Source organism: Halichoeres trimaculatus, unplaced genomic scaffold, assembly GCF_033239565.1.
Source record: "Halichoeres trimaculatus isolate MK-OKI-2021-1 unplaced genomic scaffold, fHalTri1.1 fHalTri1_scaffold_19, whole genome shotgun sequence".
In the NCBI taxonomy this organism is placed as follows: Eukaryota; Metazoa; Chordata; class Actinopteri; order Labriformes; family Labridae; genus Halichoeres; species Halichoeres trimaculatus.
In genome coordinates this window covers 4,008,131-4,032,040 of record NW_027437197.1, presented here as the reverse complement: position 1 = coordinate 4,032,040, position 23,910 = coordinate 4,008,131, and the positions used below count along the sequence as shown (strand labels likewise).

Genomic DNA, 23,910 nt, shown 5'->3' with positions numbered 1-23,910 from the left:
AGTTTCTTCTCCGTCCAGGGCTGCGTCAAAGACCACCGGTTGTGGGTGAGCTCCAGTAAGGATGACCCTCCGTACCCTCTGATTGGTGAGTCCAAACTGCAAACCTTTAACAAACTCCTGTTACTAAGAAAGAAAACCAGCTTCTTCCCTGAGTCTGTATGTTCATGGCGTGTGGGACAGTGATGTATCAAAGCTCGGGGCGGACTGAAAAAGCTGAAAAGCTCCAAATTGGGTAAAGAAAGCATTTGATACTGACGTAGATACTTCTTTCAACTCCTTCTTTATGAATTCCTCAGAAATGAAAAGTTTAATCCCAGCTCTCCCATGATGAACGCTTTGGGACCTAAGAGCAGCAGTGAATGCCCACAGAGGGGGTCTGTTATGCACAATCATCAACAAAACAACAAAAACCTCAACATCTGGGAGCATTTCAGAGCCTTTAGTTTCTGTCACAGCGACATTTCTGTGATTTTCTGTTCCCATAATCCTTTGTTCTGCCGTTCACACTTAATGCTGAACATCCTGACCTGAGGTTGCTGATTCCTGGCAGCGCAACACGAGCTCTGATCGCACCAGGTTTTTTACTTTAGTGTCATGTTTAACCCATGACATCTCATCTTTGGATCTCGACCTCTCATTCAGGGCACGAGTTTCCCTTCAGCATCAAGATGAGCCACATCCGGGACGGCGGGAGCAGCAGCGCCGGGCTGGCAGGTGGACTGGGGAGGGACTCAGCCAGTCCCACAGACTGTCCGGGGGTGCTGCTGCTGGATCAGTGCCTCCCTCCGGACACGCAGTGCCAGTTTATCCTCAAACCCAACAAGGCCATGCAGGGACAGACGGCGCTCATAGGTAAGGAGGCGGTTTTTGTCATGAAATATGTACAAATCCATTTCCCTGTGAAACCACAAGAGGAAACATGTGGATACAGAAGTTTTAAAGCACTTCCTGCGAATGTTTCACTTACATAAACCATTTCACTCGTGTTATTTCTGAAGATGAATCAAAAAAAAAGAAAAGCAGTCAAAGAGAATGATGGGAAGAGATATTTTAGCAGACAATGAAGGTTACAGTGTCAAAATAAGAAAACAGCGCGCAGACGGAGAGGAAGAAACCCCAGAAGAGACGGATGAGTGTGAGAACAGGGAGATGGAAAAGTGAAAAGATGACACAGCTGTTTAGAAATCCTGAGAGGTCGTCGTAGGTGAAGGAAGGAAAACAAGCGGCTGTAAAAGATAGAGACAGATGAAAAGAAAAGATGAGATAAATGAGGACGAGGAGGCAGAAAAACAAGTGGACAGAGGACAGAAACAAGGGTGAGTAATGGGGATACGGCGACCAGGATGGAAAAAGACGGAGTCTGAGGTTAAGGGGAGAAACGTGTGTGTTTTCCAGTCGAGGAGGCTTCGGTTTGCCAACCACAGTCCTCTCCTCAGATTCTTTCGCCTCCAGCAAAACAGCGACTTACATAACCCCATACCAACCCCGCCGCCATGTAGGCCTAATCGTACACGCCCAGGCCCAAAGCTAACGAGCTGTGTATTTATGGAGCTGCAGCCCCGGCAGAAGCCCCTTTGTGGGCAATTATTTCCAAACAAACCCACAGGCAGTTCACTTTCCAGCATCACACGTTACAGACTAATTGGGACATATTTTTCCTCGAGCTTTTCCAGACGCACTGCAGAGCTCCTGGTGTGCTCCTGAGATCGATTTGAGGTCACGCGTTCCTTTTTACGCTTCAATATTTATACCAGAACATTTCCTCATTTTGGTACCTGGTTTAAAACGTGTCAAACACAACACGAGCTGAAAGACAGACTGTACCATCCTCTCACGTGACGGTGTAAGAGGAAGTATTCAGCGTCGGCTTTTGCTTCATGCTCAATGTCAGTGTTTACTTTGAAAATATTTGTGCCATGTAGGGTTAGACAAACTGAGAGGAGACTCACGTGCAGACAACAATAATCTCATTCATTAACAAAGACGAACAGGGAAAGGAGCATGATCTAACTCCAGAAAATCAGAACAAGAACTACAAAATAAAACATGGAAACACAAACAACCAGAAGATGTGAGGATAACCAGTAAAAATAAGACAAAACGAGCCATGAAACACAAGATTAATCCACTAAGAGAAACAGGAAGTCAAAGAAGGAACAAAACAAAAGCAACTCATGACAGTTTGATCTGATCTCAGCAGATTTGACATCCACTTCTATCACAAACAATATCCTAAAACTGAAAGTGAAGAGGGTTTCCAGTCTGCAGGGTGTTTCCAGAGAGTCTGCTCTTATACTAGCTGATGTAGAGCGTGGTTAGCGTTAAAAATTTAGCATTAAAGTCTAGATATGGGGCCCAGAGGTTTGACGTTTAGAGCTGATGACAATGAAAATTGTTTGGATGATAAACTGCGCATATATGTGTTCATATCCTCTGGATTTTGTAAATATAACATGTTAAAGGACTTCAAACCTGCCTGCAGGGGGCGTCTCTACTCAATTCAAAAGATGTTGGACGAATTTTTGGGTGCAGACTCCATAACTGATCTCAGTTTTTCTCTATCACGTCAAGTTTTTGAACCATAGGATCCCCTTTTCTTGAAAAATATGAAAAATACTTTATCAGATATGTGTTTGTTTTATAAAAATCTTCCAATATTGACATACAATAAAATATGAAAGAAACAAGCATGACTTCAACGTTTATTCGACACTATTACGTTTTGACAAAGGATATGGCTACCAGAGGAGCTACAGGAGCAGACACGATCTGAAACAAAGGAAATATAAACCTATGTAAAAAAAAACACTAAGATGGAAAAGTTACAAGCTTTAAAAACTAAAAAAAAACATGGTTACAAGGTTCAGAGAAGAGCAGCAAAAATCCCCTTAATTCCTGCTATGCTAGCTTTCTGTTAGCAGATACTGATGGTACTGACCTATTGGGAGCTGCACACACCTCTCAACAAGTTGCCATGTAGCTGAAGATGACTCCAGTCTTACTACTGCTAATCAGAGGAATTTTGCTCATCTGAAGAAAAAAATTGACGTGCTGGAAAAAAACTGACTCAAATTTCGGAATCAGCATGATAATTTTAGTTTTAATCAGCATCAAAATCTAACTCTACAGCTTTTTATTTGTATAACGCCAAATCACAATAAACGTTATCTGAAGACACTTTACAAAAACATTCACAGGTCTAGACCCGTAAATGTTAATAAAAATTTATTAGCAGAAACCAAACATCAAGATAAGATAAGGAGTCTTATCTTATCTTAATCCACCATGAGTACAGAACTTTGCAGCATTTAGCAAGTTACAATGGAGGGGAACAACTTTAACAGGCAGAAACCTTGGACAGAACCAGACTCATGTTAGACAGACATCTGCCTTGACCCTTCTTCTTGACGACGTTTTCCCAACAAGTTTCTCAGTCACTGGTTTCCAGTCTCCTTTTCAGCATCATGTTGTGTTTGTTCATCCGTTTCCAAGATACCAAAAAAGCAGATAATAAAGCAGGGTACAGAGCGTAGCTGGCCTGGTGGTCTGGGTCGGGCTCCACACTGCAAAAAACTGAAATCTTATCAAGTGTTTTTGTCTCATTTTCTGTGGAAAATGTCTGTTTAGACCCAATGTGAGCCACATTCACCAGAAAAATGTCTTATTTCAAGTTATTTAAAGACAAAAATGAGGTCTGAATTGCTTGTAACAAGTTTTAAAAAAATTCTGCCAATTGAACAAGAGAAAAGTTTCTTGTATTAACATTATTCTAGTTTTAAGCAAATTATTGAGGATTTTCTTTACTTGTCATGGCAATTCAGACCTCATTTTGTCTTTAAATGACTTTAAACAAGATATATCGAGTATGATAAGACATTTTTACCTAAAATAAGACAAAAACATTTGATGAGATTCCAGTTTTTTGCAGTGCATGAAGTTTGCCCCTATTCGAGTCCAGCCTGTGGTCTTTTTCTTGCGTGTTGCTCCCCGATTTCACCCTGTTTCCTGCTCTACCCACTGTCCTCTCTTCTATCCAATTAAAGGCATAAAACCCCCAAAAATAACTTCAAAAAAATTAAGAAATAAAGCAGGGTACAAGCCAATGGTAAAGGATGGAGACGTAAGGAATACGTGTATAACTTCTCATCTTAATCTGTTCATTTCTGAATCAAAAAACCTCCAAAACTCGAAGAAGATGGCAACAAATGCAAAACTTCCAAGCTCAAGGTTAAGAATCATCAATCCCCAAACTAACTCTTTGAATACAGTCTTTAATTTGGACAACAGTGACATCTAACTGCTCTTTTGTTGTTCGGTCGTTGTTTGGCATACGTTACCTTGTGAGTTCCTGTCTGATCCTTGTTAAACTCTTAAAACTTTCACATAAAGTCTCAGGATAACTTGATGTGATGTTGCCAGCCAAACAAACCCTGCTCACTCCTGTGTTTTATTACTCATGAGGATAAAAGTTTATGTGGCACCTGTTTTGTAACAGCCACGGATGATTACAGCAGGATGACAGGCGCTGCCCACCCCGCCGACAGGTTGTCTGCCTCCGTCCTCTTGGCCCGCCTCTCTACAACCAGAAACAGTGATGATGTAACGCCTCATGGCCGTGTTTTCCTCAATGATGCTGAGGCCCGCTGAGAGGTGCCAGAGCAACCCAGTAATTATGTTACTGCTGAACTCTGTTGCGGAGTATCCAGGCGTGACGCCACAGCGCGTTGTTAAGTGATGAGTTCTGTGTAAAGTATGTCACTTATTTTTGTGGGCTCGTTTGAGCTTTGAGTTTCTCCACCCGCTGGAAGAATCTGGAGCTCATCAGGAGAGCTCCACCCTCAGACACAAATCGACTTGTTTTGGAAGATGCTTTTATTTTGAAATTTACCAAGGTTGAGCATTTCTTTTTAGCAAGACTGTAAAGAAAGGTTAAATTTAAGAATATTGCTTCCCCTAAGACTTATTTCTTAAATACCACACAGATTGGAATCAAAACTTATACGTGAAAACAGAAGAAAATAAAGGATAATTTTTCAATAGCTTGGTTTGTGAAGCCAACTTAAGGTTTTCTTGACTGTTTTTATGTGATGTACTGCAAAAAAAACTGAAATCTTAACAAGTTTTTTTGTCTTACTTTGAGGAGAAAATGTCTTTTCAGACTTAATATGAGCCACATTCACCTGACCAGTCCAGAAAAATGTCTTATTTCAAGTTATTTAAATACAAAATGAGGTCTGAATCACTTGTAACAAGTTTAAAAAAAATTCTGCCAATAGAACAAGAGAAAAGTTTTAAATGTTTTTGATAAAACTTTTCTTTGAATGTTTGTGGGCAGACCACTTAAATGTGGCTCATATTGAGAATAATAAGACAGTTTTTACCTAAAATAAGATTAAAAAAACTTGATAAGATCTCATTTTTTGCAGTCTAGCCTTTAAAATTTATTAAATATCAAAAGATATTTCAATATTTCAGCCAAGGAATTCCTGATTTATCGTTGTCAGCCTTATGCAATGACAGATTTTTGTCCCAGAACAGGAAAATGAGCCTGCAGTGTTTCTGAAATCTTCTGTGAAATGAACGCCGCTCAGCTTTGAATCAAGTTACCTCCCGCTGACATCAATCTAAATAGATCAACGTTTGACGTATGTTCTCGTTATAATTCACTTGAATGCACACATGCTATGCGGTTTTATAACTGGAGAATCACGCCGCGCTGTTATGTCACAGAAAACACGTCTGTGCAGTGAAGACACACCTGCAGACAGAAACACACACACACACAGGTAGATATTGTGCTGTAGCACCCCTGAGCAAATATCTGAGAGGGAACACACAGTCACAGGCTGTCAGAGGCGCACAAAGACCCCTAAAGCACACATGGGTAAACACAGACACCTACACACACACACACACACTCCTCAAATGGTGCTGTGGAGCATGAGGGCATGTCTGCGTGTGTTTCCTCAGACTCTGTACTCAAGGTTCAGTCTGCTGCTGTCTTTCTGCTGAATCCAGCCTTAACTTGAGCCACTTTGAAAATTTAGTCTGATGTTTTAACATTTTTCTTATTTTCTGATCAAAAGTGCGATAAAAAGTCAGAGAGTGTTGTTTTTTCGCCTGCAGCTAGTTTGAAGATGTGAGCATTTTGCATCACAGGGATGTTAGTTTTTAACTTTCTGTGACATAGAAACACCTAAAAACATCTGCTTTTTCAGAGTGAAGCAATTATCTTAAATCTAGTGGACATCGTGACGGCTCTAATGGTCGTCTTAAAAAGGGTGGACACAGCTCTCAGACTGGATTTCATGCAGTTTTAGTTAGAAATGAGGTTAAAACTTCTATTAGTGTTGGAGAAACTCCAACATCTGGGACTTTTCAGGCTCACTGCTCAACAATTCACAACCTACATTGTTAGAAAATCAAACCCAGAACTCCTAAAAAAAAAAGAGATATTACCAAACAATAACACTGCAGCTCTTTTTCTATCTGCTGGAGTCGAGCCAAGAAGTAATGCAGGACACGAACGCTCTCCAGTGACTCCAACTTGCATCACTCCAACAACATCTGAAACCACAGCTCACTTCCTCCTCTGTCTCTGTCTCTGTCCCCCCTGCAGAGCCCGGTCAGCAGAAGTCCTTCAAGAGAAAGAGGTCCCTGATCAACTGGCCTTTCTGGAAAGGCTCCAACACACAGCTGGACGGCCTGCCCCTGTCCCCGACCTCACTCTCCCCCACTCAGGGACGGCTGTTCGGACGACCCCTGAGCTCCGTCTCCTCCGCAGAGCACGGCCTGCCCAAGCCTGTCATGGTGAGCCGAGCTGGGGTCACACAGGCCAGCGGGAGGGGGTCAGCAGTCTGTCTGGAGGGTTAGAGGACAGTTCACAGCAAAAATTAGATCAAGTTTTAACAGTTAAATCTTTTTAGTTTTTCAGTTTTATTTCTTTGCTGAGAGTTAAAAAACAAAACAACGCTGGTGTTTTCTTGAGAAGTGAAACTCTGGTTTGCTGTGTAAGCAAAATGAATACACCAACGTGTTTCCTTTCAGTTAAAATCCTCTTCCATAAAAACTTTTTAAAAACATCACTTTAGAAATAAAAACACTGCTGGGTTCCTTTTCATTGGTTTTGACCCGTTTACTGGCTTTACACAGCAAAAAACTGAAATTTTATCACGTGTTTTTGTTTTATTTTCAGTAGAGAATGTCTTTTTGAACTCAATATGAGCCACTCAATAGGAAAACAAGCAAAAAGTTACTTGTATTAAGACATTATTCTAGTTTTAAGTACATTTTTGAGCAAATTTTTCCTGTTCCATTGACAGATTTTATTTATTTTTTTACTTGTTTTCAAGCAATTCAGACATCATTTTTGTCTTTAATCCTCTGGATCCCAAACACTTTCTGAGCTTTTTTTTTAGCAATATAACAAAACCAGAATGCAATAAATTATTCAAAAAAAGAAAGATGGAAATTCAATATGTACTCGTAAGCCATGAAAACTGTAAATAACTATGTACAAAGCACTTTATACAAGTCTTGAATCAAAGAAGAGAGACGTATTTTCATTTTTAAAAGCTCTGAAAACACAAACTGACCCAAGCTAAGACATGACACCAGGAAGATGGAAGGCAAATTTCAACGAATTCTTTAGATTTAAATTCAGGACATATATCAATCATTAAGGGCTTATTTAAAGCAGTAAAAAGTGTAGAATTATTTGTTTTTTACAGAAGTGAGCTAGAGCAAACGGTTAATTTTCTGCAGATTTTTAAAGAGGACTGTGAATAAACGAGAGGACTGGAGGGCAGTCTCACAGGAATCGTCGTTCTTTCCCGCCGCTTCGGCTAGTTGCCGACGTCACGTGTGATACGTTCAGGGACAGTCGGAAATTTGAGAATCTGACGATAACACCACTTCTTACAGCTTTTGGATAGGACAAACGGTTTGTAAATGCTAGGCATTCGAAAATGAGTTGAAATTTGCTCATATCAGGCAATTTTTACTTAAATTAAGACTAAAACACTTGATAAGATTTTAGTTTTTTGCCAGGTAAAGTCTCCAAACATCAGTTATTCTTAAAAATCTAAAACTAGAAAAGCTAAATTACCTCCCCTCTGTCTACTACTGTTAATTTCAACATTTCCTGACATCTGGAAGGATTTCAGAGCGATTAAAAAGCTACTTATTTGATGTTAAATATAAAAAGCTGTGAGTTTCTAGCTTGAGATTTTGAGTTTTTTCATCTGGCAGCGTAAAAACCTTTGTCCACATCCATCCCTGTCCCTGCAGGACATGCTGGTGTTCCTGTACCTGGAGGGGCCGTACACCAGGGGCGTCTTCCGACGCTCAGCAGGAGCCAAAGCCTGCAGGGAGCTCCGTGACCGGCTGGACAGTGGGACAGAGGACCCCGAGATCACACACCAGTCTGTGTTTGTTATCGCTGCAGTCCTCAAGGTAACACACACACTTTAACACACACACACTTGACTCTACCTCTTTTTGCTAGTTTGAAACCAGACGACAGAGAGCAGGAGTGTCTGATGTGCGTCCAAAGTCACATAAGTCCAGACGGGATAATCTGTCTGTGCTGAGCCAGGCGGGCTGCCAGTCACACACACAAGGTGCTGCATTGTTCAGCACTCAGACCAAACAGCTCCACGGTGTGGGTCATCCAGGGAGCCGCTGAGGTGGCTCTCCAGTGAAATACAGAGCTGATTCATCTGTGTGTGCGATGGTTAACCTGTTTCTGCACAATAGACAATGAGTGTGACTCACCTGAGGCTTAGGAAACAAACACATCAGTGTCTCTGACAGGAAGTTGATTGATGGCGTTAAAAAACAAAGGAAATACTCATTAGTCTTTAATTCTTTCTGCTAACTTAGAGCAGTTATCAGTATCAGTTTGTATTTTACAGATGTGAGATTAACCCAGATCTCGATCGCTGAGCTCAGGATGTCTCTTCTTTTTCTGCAAACAGGATTTTCTGCGAAACATCCCGGGCAGCATCCTGTCCTCTGATCTGTACGAGCAGTGGATGGATGCGATGGAAGGGGAGGGAGGAGAGGAGAGGATGCAAACTGTCCAGAGGTAGGAAATCATGATCCAAAAATAAAACTAACACTCAGAGTCAGGCCGTGCAGATGTTAGCTTTGCGCTCTGTTTGTGTCGACAGAGAGGAAAAAAGAAAAGGTTAGATAAATGCTGCAGAGCCAAGAGCAACAAAAACTAGATCCACGCAAAAGATGCAGGAAATCCTGTTTAACTGAAAGCATCATCTGTCCCCTCCGTCAGGCTGCTGCACCTCCTGCCTCCTGAGAACCTGCTCCTGCTGCGTCATGTGATCGCCGTGCTGCACTGCATCCAATGCAACGCACACGACAACCAGATGAATGCCTTCAACCTGTCCGTCTGCATCGCCCCCAGCATGCTTTGGGCTCCGGCACCGAGCACCCCAGAAATGGAGGGGGAAGGCACGAAAAAGGTACACACACAAACACACACACACATCGATGAAGATATGAGTTTCTCTGCAGCTCTGACCTCCAAGCAGGAGCTGACCCACTAACACACAGCTGCACACACACACGCTCAGTCACGTTCACATGTCATCGCTGATAATCACTCATAAGCTAAAATCACAACACTCTTACACTTGGCTGAGCCTGAAATCCCCGAGCTTAGAGCAAGACTTGACAGGAAAGAGGAGCGCTTCACGATTTCACGCTGACGTACTCCTGAACACACGCAGGGGGAAATTTGCTCCTCAGTTACCGCTCAGAGGATTATGTCACCTTTACTGGAAAAGTTACAGTTATCAGAAGTGTACACTGCAAAAAACTGAAATCTTATCATGTGTTTTTGTCTTGTTTTCTGTAGAAAATTTCTTTTTTAGCCTTAATACGAGCCACATTCACCTGATAAGTCCAGAAAAATGTCTTGTTTCAAGTTATTTAAAGAAAAAATTTTCAGCAAATTTTTCTTGTTCCATTGGCAGATTTTTTTCAACTTATTACTTGCAATTCAGAACTCATTTTTCTCTTTAAATAGCTTTAAAAAAGACATTTTTCTGGACTGACCAGGTGAATGTGGCTCATGTCAAGTATAATAAGACGATTTTTACCCAAAATAAGAAAAAAAACACTTGATAATATTTCATTTTTTTGCAGTGTATTGAATATCTGAGCTCATCTGGTGGGATTCATGCAGGTAGCTTTGGTCTTATTTCATCTCTCTTATGCCAAACATCTTGCTGTCAGCCAGTTAAAAAAATAAATTAATTACAAGATTTCTAATTAATTAATCTAATTAATCGCATTTAATCTCATATCTGCTTAAGGTCTCCAAATAAAGAATCTGAATTCTAGGAAATTACAAAACTGTAGTGCATGACTAACCAAATGAAAAGACGAAAAGAGAAGATTTGTAGATCCACATTTTTTTCAACTGTTCAATAAAAATGTCTGTGTTCACTGCCACTGACGTTGTACAACCGTTTAATGCGTCTATAGAAGTAAATTAAGTTAGGGGTCTGGAGGAGCTTGTCAATCAAAATTCTGCTCGTAAACTACTGTGGGTGAGAGCGGTGTGGTCTTTGAACGAGAGCTCAGCGTGGATATGAGGAGAAGATGTGAGATGACAGAGACGTAGAGAGACACTGAAAGTCAGAAAAGTTCAGGCAGCTCACGCTCCAACTGAGGATGTGTTTCGCGATAGTTCAGAGAGAAAGAGCGGCGCCATCGTGAGGAGAGACAACGGAGATCATGGAGAAGATCAGAGGATGGAGCGTCCGAGATGAACGTGATCAAAAAAAGTTTGTTTTGTCTGTTTTTTGGATCAAAAACAGGAAGAGAGACGCAAAGAAGAGAGTCCACTCTTCTTAGGTAGTTTTGGCCCTAGTTTGCAAACAAATTCAATTTCAGACGTGATCATAAACGTGGTCTCAAGTCCACTTGGACTACCAGAGGTTGGGACAGCAGGCGACCTCCAGCAGATCTGAAACATCTCTAACTGTTTCGTGAAAATAGTTCTGCTTTCTTTGAGTTTTCTTTGTTAAAATTGTAGCTTCATCATCACAGCTCCTTCTCCTTCCTCATAAATTGGTCAGCCAGGCTAACCCGGGCTGACTTCATTTCCCAGCAGCCACAGAGGAAGCTCCCACCAGATCCCACGACGCGTTCACCAAAACACAGCGACACAAAGCTTTCTGATTTGAGGTCTGTTTGGAAAGTCACTACAGTCGAGTTAAACACACAAACACTGTGGGTGGCTGCTCGGCATATCTCTTCAGATATGTGTGTGAGAGTGTGTTTGTCAGTGTGTGATTGTGTGTATGTGTGTGTGTGTGTGGAGGTGGCTGAGGTTCATTGAGAAAACATGCAAAGAATTTCCGACAGATTCCCGAGGCCGTGTGTGTGTTTTAGCAAAAAAATAGTGTCGCTGAAACACCCCTCTCTGTCCCTCCACTCACACACACACACATACACGCATACACACACTTGTCAGCACAAATACTCCAACACCCACAAGCTCCCAAATATCTCCAACGCAAACACTCCCCTGATAACACTTCTCCCCTCACACACTGCTTGTTTGTGAGCAGGCGGACGTTTTCTGGGAAGAAAAAAGCTTCAGGAATAACAAAAGGGAGATTTCAACATTTCCCTTTCTGCCGTCGGAGCCGGGGGCCAACTCAAACTGGCGTGGGCCCCCTGACCGCGTAATGGCGACTTTCCAACTTTGTTATAAGACACGTGAGTGCTCGGTCTCGGCCAACTCAGCGCGCTCTTTCTGCGCCTCTGCTTCTCTGCTGAAGTATATAATTTAGATATTTTTGGCTGAACACACTGTAGCTGTTTGGGAGAGCCTGAGGTAAAAACGGCATTAGTGTGTCTTACTTCAGATGGAGACGGAGATACAAATCACTCAAAACAACTTTGTTTTTCTCCGGGGGTTGGTTTTTGAAATGTGGACGACATACTTTTATCTGCTTTGTTTTGTTTTTTTTATCCTCAGTGTTTTATCCACACTGTCTGTGTCTATTAGTGGAAAAAACACAGCTGGATTTATGTGTTGACTGCTCCTCTGCAATGACCCACTAACACACAGCTGTATCATCCTGTAAAGCACACACACACACACACTCACAGGACGGTGCACGCACTCCATGCATCTCAACCTGAGCTTAAACACTTTTGTTCAGTTGACTTTTTTTCTGAATAGTTGAAAGAGTTTTAAAAAAACATCCTCCTGACTGTACAGAGGAGAAGCTGCTCTCAATGAGCTGTTGATGGAGCGGTTGGAGTCACCTGGGTGCCCACAGGCTCCAGGAACAGTGCTGTGCATCACGTAGCAGCTCTTTCTGAGTGACGGGAGGAATGCTGGGTGAGTGATGAGAGGAGGCGCAGGTAGGGAGGTGGCAGGTGAGATAAGAGCAGATGAAGAGAGGAAAGAGTGAAAGGAGAGGGGAAGACAGAGGTCAAAGGTTTGTGTCAGAAGCTCCTGTACGGAGGTTTTAAGACTGAAAACTTTAGAGCAGGGGTATGGTGGTTTCTCTGATTATGTAAACACCAAAACTACCTTAGAAGAATGGACTCTCTTCTTTTATTTCTCTTTCTGTTCTTGATCCAAAAAACAGACAAATCGATTTTTGATCGCGTTTGTTTCAGGCGCTCCATCCTTTGATCCTCTCCATGATCTCCGTCGACTTTCCTCATGATGGCGCCGCTCTTTCTCTCTGAACTACCTCAACACATCCTCAGTTGGAGCGTGAGCTGCCTGAACTTTTCTGACTTTCAGTGTCTCTCTATATCTCTGTCATCTCACATCTTCTCCTCATATCCATGCTGAGCTCTCGTCCAAAGAGCGCACCGCTCTCACCCACAGTAGTTTACGAGCAGGATTTTGATCGACAAGCTCTTCCAGACCCCACAGGAAATGGTTGGGGCCTTAAGGAGATATGAGATTAAAATGCAATTAATTGGATTAATTAATTACAAATCCTGTAATTAATTAGATTAATTTTTTGATCGCCTGACAGCACTTGTTCTTAAGTAACAATTTAACAAATAATGTTAAATAATACATTTAAATCATGGCGTTACAAGTGCGCGAATGTGTCTTGCAAGTGCGTCACCACAAATCTCTTGGGATGTGGGTCTGCTAGCTTGCACTGCATCCATTTAGCGGCGTTATCAAGGCAAGTAAACCAAGTTCTAGTCAATCTTTCCTTTTTTTTTTTAAAACATCTTTTTATTATTTTAACAAACAATACAAGGCATTTGTGCAATTATAACATTTATCTCAATTTCGATGAAATAAGATCAAAACAATCCCATACCCCCCTCCCCTTTGGTACCTTTCCCCCTTGACAAAACATAACAAATAAAAGGACATGGGACAAGCAAAGCATACATAGTCAAAGTATACATGAGAGTAAGACAGAAATATTAACAATATTACATGAAAAAAAAAAAAAAAAGGAAAAATATTATATAAAATACCCTGTAGTCTGACCTTAGTATATCAAGTCACAAAATTGATCCAACACAGCTCAGTCTGGTGTGAAGGTAAATTGTGCGCTGTTAATCAAGGCAAAAAATGGGCTCCAGATCTTACTGAACTTTCCTGATTGCCCAAGGACTGACAACCTAGTTTTTTCAAGTTTTACAAAGTGTAAGACATCCCCGAGCCACTGTATGTGTGTAGGAGGTAGAACCGATTTCCATCTTAATAAGATTCGCCTTCGGGCAAGAAGGGTAGTAAAGGCCAATGTGTCTTTTTATCTTTCCAACATAGCTAAACGATGTAGTACGGACCTATTGCCAGAGATGGACTAAGATTGAGCCAATATGCACCCTTTGCTGTGAAAATGTGGAGTGTAGAATTTGAAAACGGTGTTTGCAAAGTATCTGAAACAAAGTAACGCATTCAAAACTTCTTGTGCTGTTAAAAACCAGGCAATGGGAGTAAGTTATAGCTTAGCACAGAAGACCATTCAAGGAGACTTTCCTATCGACTGTCCATGACTTTTTGAATGAACTAAGTCTTGGCACTTTGGACATGAGTGTATTTTAAAGTGGCACGAGTCATGGAAAAGGTTTCCTACCCCTGCTTTAAAGTGTTGTCTTATTTGCTTGATTTATTTGCAGTAGCTGCTGCTTTCAAGCTCAGATGCATCAAAAAAAAAAAAACAGTCAATATCAACACAAACGTTTTATTCTTGTGTGTCTGAAACTGGATCTAATAATACGTCTCTGCTGGATTTGTCTGAAGAGCTTAGATCCAACGTTCGGGTGACGCACTCTGAATAATCTGCGCTTCTCCAACCCGTATCTCTGCCCTTTTATTTTTCCAGGAAAAAGATTTGTTTGTTTTATCACATGTAGGTCAAATGCAGCGCAGCACAAACAGCACAATGCCCTACAACTCAGGGTTACTCCTCCGGCATCAGAGAGCCGGCAGGTCAGTCTGACCCATAATCCTCTGTGTAGAGTGCAGGGAGAAGACGGTGCAATGATGGACACCAGGGCAGGAACAAGCGCAGGAACGACAGATGTCAGTAAATCTGTCTGAGTCATTGTGCCGTGACGGGGCAGCGTTTCTATTTATACCTCTGTGAGGGCAGATGCAGATTTTAGTGTGCAAAAAGTTAAATGATGCAACTCTGAATGCAGGACTTCTGACCTCTAAACCAGCGAATGTGTGCCACTTTAATTTGATCCAATATTTACAGAATGATTTAGTTGTTTGCTTTCTTTTTGACAGAGGAATACCAATGTGTTGCCAGCTGAAATGCCGGCAGTGTCACATCATGTTCAGGTACAAGTCAGAGGAATGTGAAGTGATAACAAACACATGTCACAGAAGAGCAACAATATCCAAATATTCCAGATTACCAGAAACAGGTTTTAATCTCCTGGGATGATTGAGTAATCTGAGTCTCTCTGTGGTGAATCACTGACATACCGCTGACAGTGAAACAATCTGTCAGAGCAGATAGTGAAACTGATAGACGATGATTGACCTGTTGATTTGTAACACGTCAAACGTGCAGTCAGGAAAGAGCAGACGTACTGTACCTGAGCTACCTGAGGAGAAGGAGTGTACTCGGTGTTCACGCTGGGTTTGATCTTTGATGAATATCTGAAGGGATTAACTGTACTGTGTAGCTTCAAGGAAGGTTCTGTTGATTTAATGAAGTTACGTAACTCTGGAAATACCGCTCACATTGACAGACATCAGTCAAACTAAATGTCAAATTCTTTTGACTGATTTATTTCTGATAGTTGTTAGATTGTTCCTACTCTTGCCGGTGCACTTTACATTTCTACATAGCTTTTAAATCATCTGCATACGTGTTCAGGTTAGTTATATCACTGTCTTCATGATCGCACTTGTCACTTAAATCATGCCGATGTGGTTTGCACAGTTAGCCCGTTGAAAAAATCAAATATACACCCTTTTTGATCAGCACAAGAAGCTGTAGTGCTACTGCCTTAAATTCTCTACAACCTGGATGTAAACAAGCACAGATGATGAACGGTATTTCATAGCGCAGCATGTTTTGGTAGAATTTTGATCCAGAAAATAGAGATAAGGTTGTGTTTAGGCTGTGTCTGGTCAAAGGTAGGGTCTGCAGGAGTTTTGGTTCCTCGTAAGTAAACATAACATTCAAACTGGGCTCCTCCAGCGACCACCTGTAGCATGGTGTTTCTACATGGGAGAGACTTGAGAGCCGTGCATCTGACTTGGCATGTTAGCACAAGCTAATCACAGGTATTTTACACATACCTGCTTAGCAGAAAGCTAACTTGCATCTCGCTCTTCAAGTTCCTGAAAGTTGAGCCAAGGTCCACCTCCGCTTAAATGTGTTTTTCTTCCTCCGTGCTACGTCTGCTATCGTAGCCGCTCAGATTAGCTTCTTCCACTCACTGTCATCAACTCACAAAGTCACTTGCACACTGGGTGCGCGATGATTGGCTGATCCAACCACGTCTACTTGGCCCAGAAATGTCCCGACTAGGGACTAGGGATGACGACAAGCCCTTATGTTTTATTTTTGGCCCCTCCTGCACATTTTTTTTCTTGAAGTTTCTGTTTTTTTTTCTGTTCCATTATTTATGTATTGTTACTTTTTTTGTTATGTATGTTCATCTTTCTATATGTGCAATGAATACATAAATAAATAAATAAATAAATAAATAAATAGGTACTTTTATGGGTACTGACCAAACTCTGTCAAAAGTACCAAGTACCGATTCACACAAAACCAAAAGGTACCATATTGAGGTACCTAAATGCATCCTTGTGACTGTGAGGGAGTGCAAGAGTAGGCAATTTTCCATGCTGGACATGAACACAGCATTGTAAGCTTATAAATTAAAGAATAAATATGTTAAATTGAAAAAAAAATAAATTTCATCACTAAACAAATTGATATTTTTTTACCACATACACACAAAAAAGTACCCGAAATTAGTACTGTGGGGTACCGGTACCGATTGCCAGGTACCGGCAACAGTATTGTATCGTTTCAAATGTAAAAGGTACCCATCCCTAGTCCAGACACATCCAAAACATCAACAAACAGGCAAAGGAGGGGGTCGAAGCAGACACAGACACTGACACACATGTATAGAGACCTAGAAGTGACGACTGAGCAGGATTATTCCTGTAGAAGTTAACATTTCATTTTGTAGGAAGTTGACTGGAGTTGTGCAAAACCTGCGAGGAAGATTGAAGGCTGGTGACGCTAGCTCTGCTAACTTTAGCCTCTCTTGACAAACTTTTTCTAAACCGCTTCTTTCCCCAAACAATCACAATAAATCACACAACCCTTTAATAGCCTATTCTTTTTTATTAATGAACTGTTTTAATACTTAAATTCTTCCAAAAAAATCTTGGAAAATACCAAAACTAGGTCAAATCTCTTCACCTTCTACTGACTTTATCAAAATGAGACTTTAGAAACTCAGCGACTGGCACAGGATACTTCACTCTTTGAGGCTTTACACTCATCCTGTAACTCACTGCGATGCCATCCAGACGGATAAAGAGACGACATCTGGCCCCTCAAACAAACACGGAGGCCTTACTGGGTCTCTGTCCCCGGAGTGTCACAGCAGCAGGCCCACGGTGGGAAAAACATCACATTTATAAACACAACGAGCAGGTTTGAGTGGAAATTTTCCACAAGTTGTGGGAGGAAATGACTGCAGCGTTTCAGAGTGTCCCTGGTGTTTGTGTCCCGGGACGTCATACTGTACGTGTTTGGTAAATTGTGTGTGTTTAGTTTAGAAGACAGTGGGTGGTTTGAGCTCAGTAATGTGACTTTTTAATGGGCGGACGCCAACTGGGGCTGATGATTCTAAAAAATTCAGCTCTGTTTACTCTTTTAAGAAATGTTTTATTCACTTTTGCTGCTTTTACTTTGGGTATTTGCCACAAAAATAATGACAATACATCGAAATAAAATCTCATCCGCCCAAAACTTTAACACTGAACTTCTTCGTCATGGTCTTTCAACGAGGATTAGAGCAGGCGATAATCAAAGCCAAAACATGATGTCATATATTATTATCCAGGCGTTATCCAGGACCGGAAAAAAGCAGTCTGATGCTTTCTCTATCAGTAAGGAATGCAAATACTCTTGTAGTTGGAAGAGCAAACAAATGAAGGGTTTTCTCTGAAGGACGATATGGGACACACATGAAAAAACCAGACTCCAGACAGCTGTTTGGACGTGGACACTCAAAGTTATTTAGGTCAAGATTTCACGGAGGAAAGTCGGTGGCTGCAGAAGCAAAAAGAGACGCATAAATTTGAATGTTTCAGCAAACCACAGCACACTGAGTTAATTTCCGAATGTTTACTTGACAGCGTAAATTTACGCGGCTTTGCAGGCTTTGCAAAAATGCACATTAGCTGCATTCCCCTCACAAACTGCTCCAACAAATAACCTCAACACTCCGCCTCTGGGATGTTGTACTCCTTGCCCTAACCAGGTGGCGTTTGTGTCCCTGCAGGTGTGCGAGCTGGTTCGATTCCTCATCGAGAACTGCACCACCGTCCTGGGAGAAGACGTCACCTCCCTGTTCAGAAGCTTCAGCCAGAAAAGCAGCGACCACGGTTCAGGTACGACCTCAGATTCTCAGTATTGCTCCTTTCCCCGCTGGAACGACATCCTTCTTTGGATAAACACTCGGGGATGACGAGTTAAGACGCTGATTACGGGAACTGTTTGTGTCCAGATTCCTCCGTTGTTCCAGGAAATGCAACAAAATCGTGACAAAATCCAAATACTGCACCAAAATTGATACAAACCTTCATCGTTTATCAAAATGACCTTTCTGTTTGGAAATCACTGCAACTAAATGTTGGTTTCCTGTCATACAACTTGCAGTGAAAGTGCACAAATATGTCTGTAGAGTAAACACATGCTTTCTTTATAGTTTCCAGCGGCTTTTATTCTTAAAGGAGCTCTATCTTCGTACCGTTGAAGCTCACTGAGGATGTAATTAGGAGGTTTAAGCTCTCTCAGACCTGTTGATTGGGGTCAGCAGGTCGGCCTGGGGTAGTTTCAATGATTGCTGGGGGCCACGGTGTTAAATATCCTCATTCATAAAAACCTTTTTCCTCACTCTATAAATAATCACCAGGGGTTTAAGGAGCACACGACACTCAGTCTCTTGTTCTGTGTTCAGAAATGAACCAGGACATTGTTCATTTAGCTGTAGACAGGATTCTTGGCTCCTCTCAGACTGAGTTCTCTGTTTTTGAGCATTGTGGATCAGGTTTTATATCCATATTTCAACTCTTAATAACAATATTTTTGTTAAAATACTTTAGATTTTAAGTGAGTTGGAACTACAAAACATCCTCTGGACCTCCACTGCAGCAGATGGCACTGAAGGGCTACTCTGCTGTATCAACAAAGTGTATGATAAATATAACCTCAAAGTATATTCGAAATATTTTATTCATAAAGTTGATGATGTGAGTTTTGATGCCAAAACATCAATGTTTCTCTCTATTCTTGTGTCAGTTAGTTTAAAAATCATTTGAAGTTCAATTTTTTAGAGTGTAGTAGACTGACAAAATAATAATTATTAGGGATGTACAGATATGAAAATTTTGGTCAATACAGATTCCCAATATTAATATTGCTTTTATGGCCGATAACTGATATTTACAGATATCAGTATTATCACAGTCAAGGCAGATGTCTGTCTAACATGAGTCTGGTTCTGTCCGAGGTTTCTGCCTATTAAAAGGAAGTTTTTTTCTCATTGTAACTTGCTAAATGCTGCAAAGTCCTGTACTCATGGTGGGTTAAGATAAGATAAGACTTCTTATCTTGTCTTAATTTTGGGTTTCTGCTAATAACATTTTATTATCATTAATGGGTCTAGACCTGTGAATGTTTTTGTAAAGTGTCTCGAGCTAACATTTGTTATGATTTTATGATTAATTGGTGTTATACAAATAAAGATTGATTGATTGATTGAATATTGAAGTAAAAAACAACAATCTGAGATGATCAAATTTTGAACAAACTGAATTTTTCGATATCTCAGTTTATTTTTAAACTTAAAGAGATGACAGGGCCACCATTAAACAGAAGTAATAGTGTTATGTTATGGTAACTTTTGGATCACAAATCCAAATAATATCCTGACTAAGTTAGCAGTTATTTTTTACAGTAAAACATGTTTTAAACTCAAGTTCACTCCACTTAAACTTAAATCTGTGAAAAAGTTAAAATCAAAGGATGGAGCGCTGAGATGAACATGATCAAAAAAGTATGTTTTGTCTGTTTGTTGGATCAGGAAAAGAGACGTAAAAGAAGAGAATCCACTCTTCTTCAGTAGTTTTGGTGTTTACATAGTCGGAGAAAACAAGATTATTTGGATCTTGAAAGATCGTTCAAGGTGCTCTAGAAATGGTTTACGCATCATCCAATACTGATATTGATACTGATATATTGTGCATCCCTAATAATCATAGTCATGTTTTGCACAATGTTAGTTTTTTATGAGTAGCATTGGTTACACCAACTGACCATGTCTTTCACCCAATAATTTTTTTTGCAACATTAGTTCAATATCACAGTAGATTAAGTGACAAACTTGACAAAGTCTGACAGCTGTTTGTTTCATTTTCTTCCAGATGTTTCCTCGTTCCAGATGAACGACTCGTCCTACGACAGCCTTGAGAACGAGCTGAACGACGACCCGGAGTCTCCCTTTCAGGAGCAGCTTCCCCTTCGAGACAAAGACAAGCCGGATAGCCGCAGCCGTGACTCCGTCATCACCCTCAGCGACTGCGACCCCGATCCCGACCCTGACTCCGAGCTCCTCCTGCAGCTCCCCCCGCTGTCCAGACCCCGGAGGTTCAGCCCTGCTGTGCGACAGCCTCGCACCCGCCAGACCAACGGCCAATCACAGGGCCCCAGGAGGCTGAGGAGGAGCTCAGAGCCCGCCTTGGCTGTCGCTAACACAGCGCAGTCGGGGACGGTGACGGTCCACATCGATACGGATCACGTCTCCTTGAGGAAAGCGAGTTATGATGCCGCGATGGACGGCGAAGGAGAGGAGGATGAGGTGTTTCTGGAGCAGAGGCTCAACGGGCTCCAGCTGAAGGAGGAGGCAGCAGAGAAAGGAGAGAAGGGAGGAGTCAAAGTCCAGAATGGAGGGCGCAGGAAGTCGAAGCACGCGCCGCCACCTCCGCTGCGCCTGGATGCTAGCTGCTCCAGCCTGTCGTCTCCAGCGACCTCACCCACAGGCTCCTCCCTCAGCTCATTGGACTCCGCCTTCTCGCAGTACTCCACTGACTACACCTCCAACGGGGTGATCCCAGTGGGTGAGCCTGCTCCTCTTTCCCCCCTCTTTCCTGGACGACCCCAGGTGTCACCCAGGGGCTCGCCGCCGCAGAGGGAAACCCCGCTTTCTCGGAGCGGCCAAAACTCCCAGAACTCTCACGGCCTCCACCCCAACACCTGGCTCAAGAAAGACCGGCACCTGTCGCCGAGACAGACTGAAAATGGACACACAGAGGACGACGTGCCAGTGGTCAACGGTAAAGTCCACCCGACCAGTAACGGCTTCTCCACGAGCACCCAGGACGCCATCACGTCGAGCCAGGGCAGATCCAGCAGCCCGCCGTCCTACCAGCAGGCTCTGCTGCAGCTGCAGCGCACCCGGTCGCCTTTCTACAGAGGGACGGAGAAACCTCTGACGGTCAGAGAGCTGAGGCAGCTCCACGACCAGACCTGCACCTACAAACCCTCCAACAACTCCACGCCACAGACAGGAAGTGAGGTCATCCAGAGGGTGGTGAAAAATAACTGCCTGCAGACCCCACAGGGTGTCTTCTACGGACAGAACGCTACCACCCTGGTCCTGCAGAGGCAGAAGTCCCACTCCCTGACTCCCACCACAGAGGGACAGAAAGGGAGGAAGACCCTCCCCCTTCCTCGCCGAGCATCCGAACCCACGAAGGTCGTAGCGAACTCTCACCCCTCCTCCACCCTCACCCTGGACAGACCTCGCTCAAACAAAGGTCTGAAGGTGTCCGAGGTGGAGCCAAACCACGCAGAGCCGCGCTTCTGCCTGTCTCCCTCCGCGACCCGGGCTGTGCGGGACTACTTTTCCTCCCAGGGTCAGGAGGACGCGGACGGTTGTCTGAGGAGGAGTCAGGAGGTGGCGCTGGCGATCATGCAGGGGAAGAGGGAGTGGCAGAGCAGGAGGTGCAGTGATCCTCGGGTGGACGAGTTCGAACAGTTGTTTTTTGCAGAGGAGTCCTACGTGTAAATACCGACTTTGTACAAACAAACTGTGTAAAAGACTCAGTTTTTAATCTGATGTGTGTACAGTTTCTTCATGTGATAATAATCAGCCAAACACACCGACAGGAATCAGCTCAGCGCAGAAAGCTGTCGCCGTTTATTCACGTGGTACATCCCAGGTGTTGGACTTTTAAAGATACAGGAACACTCTCTGTGTTTCTGGGGAAATTAAGATTTGAAAGCATTCCTCTTCTTCGCCAGTAAAGATGTTTTATCCCCCCTCAGAAATATTTATTGATGCCATGTCGACTGAAACAATACAAAAATTTATTTGGACGTCTGAATCCTCAAACCATCGTCGTGATGTGTTGTCAAAACAGTCCAGAATAACATCTCTTGTGCCAAAACCTTGCTCCCCTGAAAATATTTGCATCTGGCAGCGTGTCCGTGTTCTGCTCTGGAATGTGTCATTGCTTCCGACACAAGAAAAATGAAGGATCAGAGTTTAAAGAAAAAGAAATACAAAGAAACTTTTTTATCATTTAGCGGCGAAAGAGACAACAAAATAGAGAATTTGATTAAAATCTGACCACGAAGTCATCACAACTGCTAATTAATGCTGCTCCTTTCACTGTAATTACAACAATAAGGTCATTTTATTGCAATGACTTCATTCTCAATGAAGATGCTTTCATCCCTCCGTCACCAACACCTGTGATGCTCTCTGCAGTGCCAAAGGCGTAGTGTTATCGGGCAGATGCTCCTCCTGTACATACCTGTAACATGTCGGACTATTTTAACAGCATTTATTTCTTTATTGAGCAGTTACGTCTGTAAAGTGAGACATGTTTTCATCCGGGGTGACTGAAGTGTTTGTGCGTCTGATTCGGTGAAACAACAGGGCTGGTATTTATTCGTATGAGCCGAGTCTCGGGACACACAGCACGCAGTGTTGTCGTGTCGCTCTGGTTTATATCTGTGTGACGTGGGAAGGTGGGGAGGGGGGGAGGAGTGTGTCAGTGTGTGTTTGTGTGAAAGAAAATACGTGTATGATTTCTGACTTCTGAAAACTTGTGCCATTGAGGGAGAAATCTCCTTTAATGCTTCGTTTAAAGCACTTCATTAATCTCACCGAGAAACTCTCAGTCTTAAAAAAACTGCAAAGACTTGTTGTGTGTGAGAGTTCAACTGAAAACAGTTTTATGTCCTCATTTCATCATATTCACAAAGCAGGCAAAACTTCTGTTTGAAGTTCCAACTTGTATAAATTTAAGCTTCCCATTCAAAGTTAACACGGTGATTAAAGTCTAATTTTCCTTCAGCACAAAGACGTGCTGATTTTTTAAGTGACACTTAACATTAAATAATCTTATATCAGTGTGTTAATTCACTTAAAGTAAGTGAAAATATAAATAATATATTGTAAAGATAATGTAACCTTCCCCAAGTGTCGTCACAGTGTTATAATCTCACACGCTGGAATAAGGCTACAGTCATGTCAAGTGTTACCATTAAAATGGTTTTAAAAAGTACTTTATCCTGTATTATTTTAAATGTTATCTCCATTACAGTGAGTTGTGTTCAGCCTGTATAGTTCTTCATATTTATGATACAGAAATATCTAATTATATATAAAAACATTATCCTGTAACTTTGGTATGTTGTGTTGTGTGAGAAAATCAAATGTGTATTTTTGTACATGCCAATTCTGCTGCTGCTGTCTCTATAGAAAGTATATTTGCTACCAAACGCAACATTTGTATATTGTGTACATCTGATGTTCCAATGCTCACGAGAACAAAGTTTCTTTGATTTTAATAAATGTTGCTCTTGTGAAACTACTTTGCAGGTGGAGTTGAGTTTGTTCTTTGATGTGGATCGCTGAGATTTCTGCTCATAGAGTTCAGTAGGATGTTAGCCGTTTAGCCATGTGCTAACGCAACAACACTTTTTTACTGAAATTGATGCAAAAAAAAAAAAAAAAATGGATGTGAACTTGCTCAGGTTGAAGTGGGGTTGCCACAAAAACTGCTCCCCCTGGTGGCTGGCTGCAGTATAGGTCAAAAACTCTGTCTCCCCAGTCATTCCAGATGGGCTGTGGTCAAACTTTAAAAAATTAATACAC

At 42.1% G+C, this 23,910-nt stretch overlaps 1 protein-coding gene across 3 annotated transcripts in view; it reads left to right on the top strand.

Moving 5' to 3' along the window:
- Nucleotides 1-23,575, top strand: part of LOC141807965 (rho GTPase-activating protein 20-like) — a 172,813-nt gene extending 149,238 nt beyond the window's left edge. For all 3 annotated transcript variants that reach the window (XM_074694181.1, XM_074694180.1, XM_074694182.1), the window contains 8 exons: nt 19-85; nt 643-852; nt 6,620-6,810; nt 8,290-8,454; nt 8,979-9,088; nt 9,293-9,482; nt 18,025-18,133; nt 20,168-23,575. In XM_074694181.1, the coding sequence (XP_074550282.1) occupies nt 19-85; nt 643-852; nt 6,620-6,810; nt 8,290-8,454; nt 8,979-9,088; nt 9,293-9,482; nt 18,025-18,133; nt 20,168-21,810 (2,685 nt within the window). In that variant the 3' untranslated portion in view covers nt 21,811-23,575. The remainder of the gene's footprint in view (nt 1-18; nt 86-642; nt 853-6,619; nt 6,811-8,289; nt 8,455-8,978; nt 9,089-9,292; nt 9,483-18,024; nt 18,134-20,167) is intronic.
- The last annotated feature ends 335 nt before the right edge of the window (nt 23,576-23,910 follow it).